The sequence below is a fragment of the Oncorhynchus keta genome, chromosome 36, assembly GCF_023373465.1.
Source record: "Oncorhynchus keta strain PuntledgeMale-10-30-2019 chromosome 36, Oket_V2, whole genome shotgun sequence".
Classification (NCBI taxonomy): domain Eukaryota; kingdom Metazoa; phylum Chordata; class Actinopteri; order Salmoniformes; family Salmonidae; genus Oncorhynchus; species Oncorhynchus keta.
This window is the reverse complement of record NC_068456.1, coordinates 16,725,939-16,738,889: the sequence shown is the minus strand read 5'-3', so window position 1 is coordinate 16,738,889 and position 12,951 is coordinate 16,725,939. Positions and strand designations below refer to the sequence as shown.

The 12,951-nt window shown below is 42.3% G+C and overlaps 1 protein-coding gene across 2 annotated transcripts in view; it reads left to right on the top strand.

Moving 5' to 3' along the window:
• Positions 1 to 12,951, top strand: part of LOC118369715 (cGMP-dependent protein kinase 1) — a 140,670-nt gene that overhangs the window by 117,199 nt on the left and 10,520 nt on the right. For both annotated transcript variants that reach the window (XM_035754346.2, XM_035754345.2), the window contains exons 8-9: positions 5,197 to 5,262; positions 7,679 to 7,753. In XM_035754346.2, the coding sequence (XP_035610239.1) occupies positions 5,197 to 5,262; positions 7,679 to 7,753 (141 nt within the window). The remainder of the gene's footprint in view (positions 1 to 5,196; positions 5,263 to 7,678; positions 7,754 to 12,951) is intronic.

Sequence of the window (12,951 nt, the reverse complement as noted above, 5' to 3'; positions counted from 1 at the left end):
CTGGAGAGAGTTTGCTGCACTGAAAGTAAAGGGGCTGAATAATTTTGCACGTCCAATTTTTCAGTTTTTGATTTGTTAAAAAAGTTTGAAATATCCAATAAATGTTGTTCCACTTCATGATTGTGTCCCACTTGTTGTTGATTCTTCACAAAAAAAATACAGTTTTATATCTTTATGTTTGAAGCCTGAAATGTGGCAAAAGGTCGCAAAGTTCAAGGTGGCCGAATACTTTCGCAAGGCACTGTATATATATATAAACTGCGACTCGTCAGTGAAGAGCACTTTTTGCCTGTCCTGTCCTGGCGGTGGGTTTGTGCCCATAGGCAACGTTGTTACCGGTGATGTCTGGTGAGGACCTACCTTACAACAGGCCTACAAGCCCTCAGTCTAGCCTCTCTCAGCCTATTGCGGACAGTCTGAGCACTGATGGAGGGATTGTGCGCTCCTGGTGTAACTCGGGTAGTTGTTGTTGCCATCCTGTACCTGTCCTGCAGGTGTGGTGTTTGGATGTACCGATCCTTTGTAGGTGTTGTTACATGTGGTCTGCTACTGCGAGGAAGATCAGCTGTCCGTTCTATCTCCCTGTTAGCGCTGTCTTAGGCGTCTCACAGTACAGACATTGCAATTTATTGCCCTGGCCACATCTGCAGTCCTCATGCCTCCTTGCAGCATGCCTAAGTCACGTTCACACAGATGAGCAGGGACCCTGGGCATCTTTCTTTTGGTGTCTTTCAGAGTCAGTAGAAAGTCCTCTTTTGTGTCCTAAGGTTTTGTAACTGTGACCTTAATTGCCTACCTCTGTAAGCTGTTAGTGTCTTAACAACCATTCCACAGGTGCATGTCCATTAATTGTTTATGGTTAAGCATGGGAAACAGTGTTTAAACCCTTTACAATGAAGATCTGTGAAGTTATTTGGATTTTTATAATTATCTTTGCAAGACAGGGTCATAAAAAAGGGATGTTTCTTTTTTTCTGAGTTTATATTGGTCCTGGATGTCAGGGATCTTGGCTCCAATGATGTACTGTGCGGTACGCACTACCCTCTAGCGCCTTCCGGTCAGATGCTGAGCAGTTGCCATATCAGTCGGTAATTTAACCGGTCAGGATGCTCTCAATGTTGCAGTTGTAGAACTTTTTGAGGATCTGGGGACCCATGCCAAATCTTTTCAGTCTCCTGAGGGGGGAAAGGTGTTGTCGTGCCCTCTTCACAACTGTCTTGGTGTGTTTGGACCTTGATACTTTGTTGGTGATGTGGACACCAAGGAACTTGAAACTCTCGACCCTCACCAATTCAGTCCCTTCGATGAGAATGGGGGCCTGTTCGGCCCTCCTTTTCCTATAGTTCACTATCAGTTCCTTTGTCTTGCTCACATTGAGAGAGAGGTGTTGTCCTGGTTGTTGGCTGGTTTTCCCTTTGTAATCCGTAATAGTTTTCAAGCCCTGCCACATCCGAAGAGCGTCAGAGCCGGTATAGTAGGATTCAATATTTGTATTGACACTTTGTCTGTTTGTTGTGTCTCACTCCTTGAAAACAGAAGCTCTTGTCTTTAGCTCAGTGCGGATATTGCCTGTAATCCATTGCTTCTGATTGGGATATGTACGTACGCTCACTGTTGGGACGACGTCGTTGATGCACTTAGTGAAGAAGCAGGTGACTGAGGTGGTATACTCCTCAATGCCATTGGAAGAATCCCCGAACATATTCCATTCTGTGCTAGCAAAACAGTCTTGTAGCGTAGCATCTGTGTCATCTGACCACTTCTGTATTGAGCGAGTCACTGGTACTTCTTGCTTTAGTTTTTGCTTGCAAGCAGGAATCAGGAGGATAGGATCATTATCAGATTTGTCAAATGGAGGGCAAGGGAGAGCGTTGTATGTGTCTCTGTTTGTGGAGAAAAGGTGGTCTAGTGTTTTTTTCCCTCTGGTTGCACATGTGACATACTGGTAGAAATGAGGTCAAACAAATTTAAGTTTTCCTGCATTAAAGTCCCCGGCCACGAGGAGCGCTGCTTCTGGATGAGCATTTTCTTGTTTGCTTATGGCCTTATATAGCTTGTTGAGTGCGGTCTTAGTCCCAGCGTGGGTTTGTGGTGGTAAATAGACGGCTACGAATAATATAGATGTGAACTCTCTCGGTAGATAGTGTGGGCTACAGCTTATCATGAGGTTTTCTACTTCAGACGAGCAATACCACGAGACTTCTTTAATAAAAGACATCGCACACCAGCAGTTATTGACAAATAGACACACACCCCCGCCCCTCGTCTTACCAGACGTAGCTGCTTTGTCTTGCCGAAAAACAGAGCAGCCAGTCAGCTCTATATAGTCTGTGTCGTTGTTACATATTAACAAACATATTATTACAGTTATTACAGTTTTTAATATCCCGTTGGTAGGATATTCTTAAATGTAGATCATCCAGTCTGTTTTCCAATGACTTTGGTCAATAATACCAAGGGTGGTGATGGTTTACTCACTCGCCAACTAATTCTCACAAGGCACCCAGGCCTCCGTCCCCTGTCTTTTCTTCACACAAATGATGGGGATAAGGGCCTGGTCTCGGGAGGGAGTAAGTCCTTCGCATTGGACTCATTAAAGAAAAATCTTTGTCCAGTTCGAGGTGAGAAATCGCTGTTCTGATGTTCAGAAGCTTTTTTCAGTCATAAGAGACAGTAGCAGCAACATTACGTTACAAACAATGTGAAAAAACAAACAAAATAGCAAAGTTGGTTTGGAGCCAGTGAAATGGCAGCCATCCCCTCCGGTGCATCTATGTGTGTGTGCGTGCGAACGTACGTGTGTGTTGGGGGTTTCTTTGTTCCAACATGGAAAAAGCAATGTACCCTGTTCTCTTGAGAGGCAGGTATATCTGCCAAAACACTGTTGACAACAGCACAATGAAGCACAATGGCAGAGAGGCTACATTTGGCTTCTCTATCTCTCTCTCTCCCTCTCTCCCTCTCTCTCTCTCTCTCTCTCTCTCTCTCTCTCTCTCTCTCTCTCTCTCTCTCTCTCTCTCTCTCTCTCTCTCTCTCTCTCTCTCTCTCTCTCTCTCTCTCTCTCTCTCTCTGTGTGTCTCTGTGTGTGTGTTTACAAGCAATTGTGAAGGTGTGCAGTGATCAGAGTAAATCAATTGTTTGCAGAGGTTAACAGACAGCAGAAATAGTATTGTCAATATCAACAAAAACGTTACCCCAGCAACAAGAGGAGAGCAGGTGATGGAAATCCCCCTCTAATATGAAACCCTGGAGGTCCCTTAAATGGGCAATCCGGAGTTGAAACAATAACAAAGCCTCCCCTGTCACTGTTTATGTAAAAATCCGAGGGATGGGACTGGATATCATATTCATAGACAGAGCTATGGATGCAAGGACTGACCATCATCCATGATATAAAAGTATAGTTGTCACCATGTTTTGAGGCTATACAGTGTTTGTTGACATTCATTTTGTTGACATTCATTAAACAGTGGAGTTAAACAGGATTATATTTTGGGTTCTGATGGGGTTCAACAGTTTAACTAAGCTCACGAGGCATTTATAAATGATATCTTTCAAGAATGAATGGTATCACGTCATTAACTTAAGTCCAAAAATGGATGTAGCAACTGCAGATTGCCCCTTTAGCAGTGAACAGCTAGCAGCTCAGTCTCTTTGTGGTCTCTGCTCATTATCTGAGAAAGAAAGCTAAATATATTTTGTCCGTGTGTATGTGTGTGTGTGAATGTGTGCATGCGTATGTGTTTTGGGGGTTTCTTTCTTCCGACATGGAAAAAGCAATGTACCCTGTCACCTTGAGAGGCAGGTGTATCTGCCAAAACACTGTTGACATCAGTAGCACAATGGCAGAGAGGCTACATTTGGCACATAGTCCCAATTCACACCCAGCAGGTGTTTGATGGCAAGTACAAGGATGACCCACTCAGGGACTGGATTTAGTTAAATTAATAACCCCTTCAGCCTCCCGCCTCCCTCCTTCCACATGCCCTGTGCATGCCCATGTGAGGAAAAACCCTCTCTCTTTCCTCTTTAGCCCATCTTTACCACAACACTCCTTAATGGTTGCCTCCTCTCCTCTCTTTTCCACTGCTGAAACCCTTGTCGTTTCCTGCAGCTGTGACCTTTTGAGATAGGGAGTGTGTGTTTGGAAAATGGGTAGTGGTGGTGGGGGGAGGGGGGTGTATGAGGAGGCTAGATGGCATGAGAAGGGCTTGTCACCTCGGTCCATGTGAAATAGGTTGTGTAGCAGCTTCAACATATGGGTCATTCCTCCCCTACTTAGACACGAGAGTGTGACTTGACTCACATGTCAACAGCTCTAATGCTGATACACTTTCTCACCGACCGGGAGTAAAGCTTGATCCCTTACTTGTTCAGTACTGTATTTAGTACAGTATTTAGTGTATGCTCATCTTTTTCCAACAGAGTTTTCCTGTTATGAATTTGGATGAAGTGGAATACTGTATGGACTCCTCCAGCTGCCGCATTAAGTGTTAGGTTTCAGTGTGTCTTAGAGTGGTCTTCACTTGACCCTGAGATATGTTAAAGTGTGTGTAGACAGCTTGCATGGACTCGCCTTCCCAGCTGTAAGTGTAGATTTGAGTGTTCTCAGTGATACGGTAGTGTGTGTGTGTGTGTGTGTGTGTGTGTGTGTGTGTGTGTGTGTGTGTGTGTGTGTGTGTGTGTGTGTGTGTGTGTGTGTGTGTGTGTGTGTGTGTGTGTGTGTGTGTGTGTGTGTGTGTGTGTGTGTGTGTGTGTGTGTGTGTGTGTGTGTGGACTGGTCGTGCTAGTTAGACTGGAGGGGCCATGGAGTCCTGGGACAACTCAGACTCTGAGAGCGACTGGGGAGACGAGTCCTCGGAAGAAGAGGATATCGATGATGTCACTAACAATACAGAGTGAAGCTGGTTTTACTTTTGTTACTGTTTACTGTCACTAATGTCCATGTATATGTCAACACAAAGCTTGATAATCCTATGATGACATTTTTCCATGGCAAGTCTGTGTTTCCTAACGTATCAAAAGCAGTGTTGGAATGATTTATCAAAATGTGGAACACAACATTTTTATTGTGTAATAACTATTTTTCCATGTCATTTTAAACACATACCTGGTCGTTAATGTTTCATAAAAAAAGGTGCTGCTGTATTCTGTGTAATATGTGTTACTAATGACCGTATGTGTGTTCTGTTGCAGGGAGGACATTAGGACAGCAAACGTCATCGCTGCAGAGGCCGTTACATGTCTGGTCATCGACAGAGAGTGAGTGTTCAAAACCTCAGTACCTTCTCTTGTATTCTGAAATGGTTTTAATCATTTGGTCTAGAATCTTATATAACATAAGCTTTTATCCAAAGCAACTTTTTTTGTACAAATGGCCCTGGGAATTGAACCCATAAACCTGATGTTGCCATATGCGTCAACAAGAATGGGTTGGGTTTGGGGCCAGGATGAGAGAGAGGTTAGCGGTGGCAGGGGGGAAGAGAGAGGGAGGGAAAGAGAGCGATAATGAGAATTAGGGGATAATGGTGAGAGGGAAACTCCAGCAGAGATACAGTTGAAGTCAGAAGTTTACATACACATTACATACACATTACATACACATTACATACACATTACATACACATTGAAACTCAGTTTTTCACAATTCATGACATTTAATCCTAATAAAAATTCCCTGTCTTAGGTCAGTTAGGATCACCACTTTATTTTAAGAATGTGAAATGTCAGAATAATAGTATAGATCACATTCCAAGTGGGTCAGAAGTGTACATACACTTAATTAGTATTTGGTAGCATTGCCTTTAAATTAAATTGTCTAACTTGTGTCAAACGTTTCGGGTAGCCTTCCACAAGCTTCCCACAATTAGTTGCGTGAATTTTGGCCCATTCCTCCTGACAGAGCTGGTGTAACTGAGTCAGGTTTGTAGGCCTCCTTGCTTTCACACACTTTTTCAGTTCTGCCCACAAATATTCTATAGGATTGAGGTCAGGGTTTTGTGATGGCCACTCCAATACCTTGAATTTGTTGTCCTTGAGCCATTTTGCAACAACTTTGGAAGTATTATTGGGGTCATTGTCCATTTGGAAGACCCATTTGTGACCAAGCTTTAACTTCCTGACTGATGTCTTGAGATGTTGCTTCAATATATCCACATAATTTTCCTACCTCATGATGCCATCTATTTTGTGAAGTGCACCAGTCCCTCCTGCAGCAAAGCACCCCCACAACATGATGTTGCCACCCCCATGCTTCACGGTTGGGATGGGGTTCTTCGGCCTGCAAGCCTCCCCCTTTTTCCTCCAAATGTAACGATGGTCAATATGGCCAAACAGTTCTATTTTTGTTTCATCAGACCAGAGCACATTTCTCCAAAAAGTACAATCTCTGTCCCCATGTGCAGTCGCAAACCGTAGTCTGGATTTTTTTTATGGCAGTTTTGGAGCAGTGGCTTCTTTCTTGCTGAGCAGCCTTTCAGGTTATTTCGATATAGGACTCGTTTTACTGTATGGCGGCTGCATGGTCCCATGGGGGTTATACTTGCATACTATTGTTTGTACATATGAACGTTGTACCTTAAGGCATCTGGAAATTGCTCCCAAGGATGAACCAGACTGGTGGAGGTTTTCTGAGGTCTTAGCTGATTTCTTTTGATTTTCCCATATCAAGCAAAGAGGCACTGAGTTAGGTGGGCCTTGAAATACATCCACAGGTACACCTCCAATTGACTGAAATTATGTCAATTAGCCTATCGGAAGCTTCTAAAGCCATGACATAATTTTCTGGAATTTTCCAAGATGTTTAAAGGCACAGTCAACTTAATGTACAGTATGTAGTAAACTTCTGACCCACTGGAATTGTGATACGGTGAATTATAAGTGAAATAATCTTTCTGTAAACAATTGTTGGAAAAATAAGTTTTAATGGCTCCAACCTAAGTGTATTTAAACTTCTGACATCAACTGTGTGTGTGTGTGTGTGTGTGTGTGTGTGTGTGTGTGTGTGTGTGTGTGTGTGTGTGTGCTTGCGCGTGTGTTTGCATGTCACAATGTAAGTATTTTGGCATGAGGATTTAGCCTTGGCAGCCAGGGTTGTAAGCTGGTATTTCAGTTGTAAATATATCAATTGAAATGTACATTTATCATTATTATCCTTCATTTTCATGTTCATCAATATTTGCTTAAGGATTTATGGGTCTAGGGCTCAAGCACATCCAAACAGAGATGATATGTGTGGGGAATCTGGGTATTATAAATTGAGACCAAGTGGTTTCCACTTCAAACAAACAACAATCTTACAAAGGTTTATTTAACATTCATAAAGTTTTCATAGGTACTATAAAGATGCAATACACAGCTGCACTAGATTAGTCATATGGAGAATAAGTGGCTAGGGGTACATGGAGACCCGCTTATTAAGTATGTCATGTCAATTACAATTATCAAGGGGCTGGAGCAGTTACACCACAGTTAATGAAACACAACGCCAATTAGCAATCTTTTTGTCATTTAGACAACTGACGTGATTACTTGAAGACAACAATAATTATATATCAAGATACTACAGTTTATTGAATGTCATTTCAGGAGGAGGGTGACATCAATGCAATGGATCAATGTCTTGAACTCCTATAAAAAGTGATGTTTCACAAACACTCTTTCACTTCCTGTGTTGCAGCTCCTTCAAGCACCTGATTGGAGGGTTGGAGGAGGTGTCCAGTAAAGGCTGTGAGGATGCTGAGGCCAAGGCTAGGTAAGTCCCCTGTCTTTCTTTCACTGTCTACTCATTAATCATTCTATCAACCGGCTTTGCTTGGCTTTGTGGTTTGGTCAACCTTCGGTCTGTTACATAACGCAATTCTCTGGTGACAGACATGGAAGTGAAGGTCGTAACCTCTACCACAGCCCTTGGAGGAACCAATATGTTATCTGTGACCATGAGAACAGGAGCATAGCACCAGACACTGGACACCCTGGCACAGGGGCACCTTGGTGCTGTGGCATGTTCTTGTTGGCATAAAGAGATGCCATTTCAATGCAGGGTAATGTTGTGAGACAAGGTGAGGAGAAACCAGAACTGTGGTTGAAACACAGGACAGACTGACCGCAAAGCTGTCAGCAAAGTGAAACACTGGGGTCAGCTTGTCACCAGCCAAAACACTCGGAGAGAGTTGACAGTGGTATATCTAGTGTTATATTATTGTATATCCCTATTCTACATACCCTCTGTGGTAATATAATGTATCCATATATCCAATATAATGCTTTTATCCAAGGTGACATACAGTCATGCGTGGATACATTTGCTTATGGGTGACCTCAGAGGGAATCAAACCCACAACACTTGGCATTGATAGTTCCATGCTCTACAGACTGAGCCACACAAGACCAAATAAATGCAACTCTAATTCCTCTGTCTGTCAAATCAAAAATATGTGCCTTTGTCACCCTGATTAAAATGACTTTTTCACCATCCCGCTACTGTCTGTTGTATTCCCGGAGTTTCCTTTCCTGTTCGTTACTTCCGTGGAGCCGGTCGCCAGGAGAAATTGAGGAGCCCGAATCAGACCGCCACTGAGATGGAACCTGTCTAATTGGCCACAGCTGGCTGGGCGCCACACGGCAACCGCATCTTGACTACAGCTTCTCGCTATTAGGGAGAGTTGCCTTTTCCTCAACACTACACTTTTTGTTTATCATTTGATTATTTCCTCAATGCAGTAAGGGTGGTAGTTCTCCCTTAACCACAAAGTTTGTGGAACATTTGTATTCATTTCTGTCACTTAAGCAGGTGTTTCTATCCAGAGTTTAGTAACAAAGGCAAAACCTACAACTTAGTTTTGAGTGTGTGTTTGAGCTTGGACACACCGTGTATAGAAAGGGTCTGGTCTGTTCCAGGCTCCAGTCCCTGATGTGATGAAAATGGAGGTACTGGCAGCTGTGTCCCATCAGAAGATCTCATGGGGGACTTTGGGAAGCACTCTCCCTCTCTCTTCAGCAAGCATTGGAGCAATAGATGGGGGCTTGGAGGGGGTATTAGAGGCTAGAGTGTTTGATACATTATATACACTCATATACAGATACACACATGCAGGCAAACACTCATACAGCCAGGCACACACTCATGCACGCACACACTCACAGACAAGAATGACATAATTATTTATGATCTTATCTGTCTATTGTTCGCTAATCTACTAATGTCAGAAATATAGTTGTTTTATTACACCTTAGGTAATTATTTTGGTAGTATTATGTTCTTTGTTGGAAGTCTGTATGATGTTTAAACGTGTCATTATAAACAGTACATACAGTAATTCCATACCTGGCTGTGTGTACCTCGTATGGTACATTTGAAATGTCAGCCTCTCTCATACTGAAATTCTTATATTGGGGGGGACTACAGAAGATTATATTCTTTGTGTACAAAATATAAATAATGTTTCACTGTTTTGCTTACATCCTGGAAAGAGATAAGAATGGAGAAAGGTACTGTGTGTTGGTCACTGTAGTGAGGCCCACGTCTCAGTAAGACAGTGGATAGAGTCTTTGTCATGGAACTCACCGTACAATCTTCTGCATTGTGTCCAGTATGATACATTGGTAATGTTTTCAACAATATTTCCATCCCTGGTTGTGCAGTTGGATTCAAGGTTGTTGTATACCAGTGGTGTAAAGTACTTAAGTAAAAATACTTGAAGGTACTACTTAAGTAGTTTTTTGGGGTATATGTACTTTAATTTACTATTTATATTTTTGCCAACTTTTACTTTTACTTCACTACATTCCTAAAGAAAATAATGTACTTTTTACTCCATACATTTTCCCTGACACCCAAAAGTACTTGTTACATTTTGATTAGGAAAATGGTCCAATTCACACACTTTTGAAGAGAATATCCCTGGTCATTCCTACTGCCTCTGATCTGGCGGACTCACTAAACACAAATGCTTAGTTTGTAAATTATGTCTGAGTGTTGGAGTGTGCCCCTGGCTATCCGTCAATTGTTTTTGTTAAATGGTTCTGTCTGGTTTGCTTATGGTTTATACTTTTGATACATAAGTACATTTTAGCAATTCCATTTACTTTTGAAACTTAAGTATATTTTAAACCAAATCCTTTTAGACTTTTACTCAAGTCGTGTTTTACCGGGTGACTTTCACTTTTACTTGAGTAATTTTCTACTGAAGTATGTTTACTTTTACTCAAGTATGACAATTGAGTACTTTTTCCACCACTGCTATACAATACAAATGCTTGCGTTCTATTGTTGTAACTCATAAAGGATCTCATCTTTCAAAATTAATTTTGTCAGATTTGCAAGAAATGGGGGTATAAGTGGTGCATGGATCAGCTGTTTGTTCACCTGCCTGCAATTTCTGATAACCCTTCCGTAACAGTCCGACTATTATGTGATAAAGTGAAAATCTGAGGCCCTCACCCGACCCTAACCCGCAAATAGAGGAAATATTTTTGTTCTGCTTGGATGCATATTTTATGTGGTTGAAATAGGACTGCACGATTAATCAAATTCAGATAGAAATTGCAATTGCAATGTCCATATAGCAAGAGGCTGCGATTTTCTTCTTGCTTTGACACTGTTAGAGAGTGAATGTTATTTATAATAAAGGCTAGAAAGAAAACAAGTGACCCTCCCCTATACCTAAAATAATAATTAAAACAAAGTGGATAGCGGAGAAGATGTCTAATGTTTACCCGCCCTTCTTGGACAGACCAAAACCTTAGATATGCAATTTTAGAAACAGTTCTTCGCCCTGTAAGCATTACATGGCAACGCAGGAATTTTGATAGCACACAGGGCTGTGGGCCAGAAGGTTGTGGGTTCACAGACCGTGGACAAGAGTAGGGGTGGAAAGATCTCCTTTATAGTAAAAGCATTGCATGAATCTATCGTTGTATTTGCAGGTCCGAGAAAAAATTGACTTTTATAAAAATGTCATGCAATTCTACGTCATTTTACATATCAGCAGAATATTTCTTAATACCACAAAAATGACCGAAATGACAGCCTAAGAATGGACAGAGAGATAGGCCTATGTGTTCATCTTATCATATTTCTCCAATGCCAAATCAGTGTGTCTTGTTTTAAACCAAACTATCCCTGTTTGCAAATAATTACATCTGAAGCATAATTTGGAATCTGAGCATGGTACTTTCAAAAGTTAGGCATTTCTTTTGACCCCAGACAGAGTAGAACTACTGATGCCAAAAAAATGTAGGCTGGCTATTAACTGCTGGCTATTCTTCTTCTGTGGCTTAACCCAACGAGAGAAGGTCACTCAAGTTTTTCCCTAAAAGCTATCTGGCTTTTGTACAGAATGTGAATAGTCACTTAATCACTTGATAGTGACAGAATTAGATTATTTCCCAAGCAATGTCTATTTTTTGCCTCCTCGGCTATAGAAGGTTGTAGCTCAGCCTCTGAATGTCAAAGAAAGTAACGTCTTTCCTGCGTATTCACAGCTTGTTTCTGGGATAAAGCTTTGCGGACCAAAGCTCTGTTATAGATCACTTTATATAATCAGATGTATATAATCAGTAATAAACCATTTTTATTTTCTTCAAAATCTTAAGCTAACAAGGGGAAGGTCTGTGCTTTGCCCCATTTTGTTTAATGAAATGTAGGCCTATGGCGTACCCCCTGAATATGAGTTTTGGTTTTAACTAAACTGACACGGAGGTAGGCAATTTAATCAAATCAAATCGCATTGTATTTATTACATGTGCCGAATACAACTGATCTGGACTTTACAGTGAAATGCTTGCTTATGGACCTTACCCAATGATGCAGAGTAAAAAAACTTACAAAATAACTTGTAACTAACACAAGAGGAATTAAATAAAATACATACGAATGGAGCTACAGTATATACAGGGAGTACCAGTACCAGATCAATGTGCAGAGATACAAGGTACTTGAGGTAGATATGTACATGAAGGCAGGGTAAAGTGACAAGGCATCCGGATAGATAATAATAAGAGTAAAATAATGAACAGAGTAACAGCAGCAAGTGTGTGTGTGTATGTGTGAGAGGGCGTGTGTACATGGTGTGTATATAAAGTCTCGTGAGTGTGCATAGGGTCAGTGCAAGATAGAGTCAGAGCAGATAGTTCATTAATTGATTATTTAGCAGTCTGGCTATTTAGCATTCTTATGGCTTGGGTGTAGAAGCTGTCTCTGAGCCTGTTTGTCCAAGAGCTGATGCTTTGTTACCATTTGCCAGATGGTAGCAGAGTGAGCAGTCTATGACTTGGGTGACTAGGGTCCTTGCCAGTTTTTCGACACCGCCTGATATAAAGGTCCTGGATGGCAGGGGGCTTGGCCCCAGTGATGTACTGGACTGTATGCACCACCCATTGTAGCACTTTGCGGTCAAAGGTGGTGTAATTGCCATACCAAGCGATGATGCAGCCAGTCAAGATGCTCTCGATGGTGCATCTTTTGAGAATCTGAGGGCCCATGACTAATCTTTTCAGCCTCCTGAAGGGAAAGAGGTGCTTCCGTGCCCTTTTCACGACTGTGCACATGTACTGTATGTGGACCATGTTAAGTCCTTAGTGATGTGGATGCCAAGGACCCGCTCCACAACAGCCCCGTCAATGTGGATGGGGGCGTGCTCTCCCCTCTTTCTCCTGTAGTCCACGATCAGCTGCTTGGTCTTACTGACATTGAGGGAGAGGTTGCTGTCCTGGCACCACACTGCTAAGTCTCTGACCTCCTCCCTTTTAGGCTGACTCATTGTCGGCGATGATCAGGCCTACCACTGTTGTGTCGTCAGCAAACTTGATGATGGTGTTGGAGTCGTACGCGGCCACACAGTCGAGGGTGAACAGGGAGTAAAGGAGGGGACTAAGCACACACCCCTGAGGGTCCCCCGTGTTGTAGGTCAGCGTGGCGAGGGTATTGTTGCCTACCCTAACCTCCTGGGG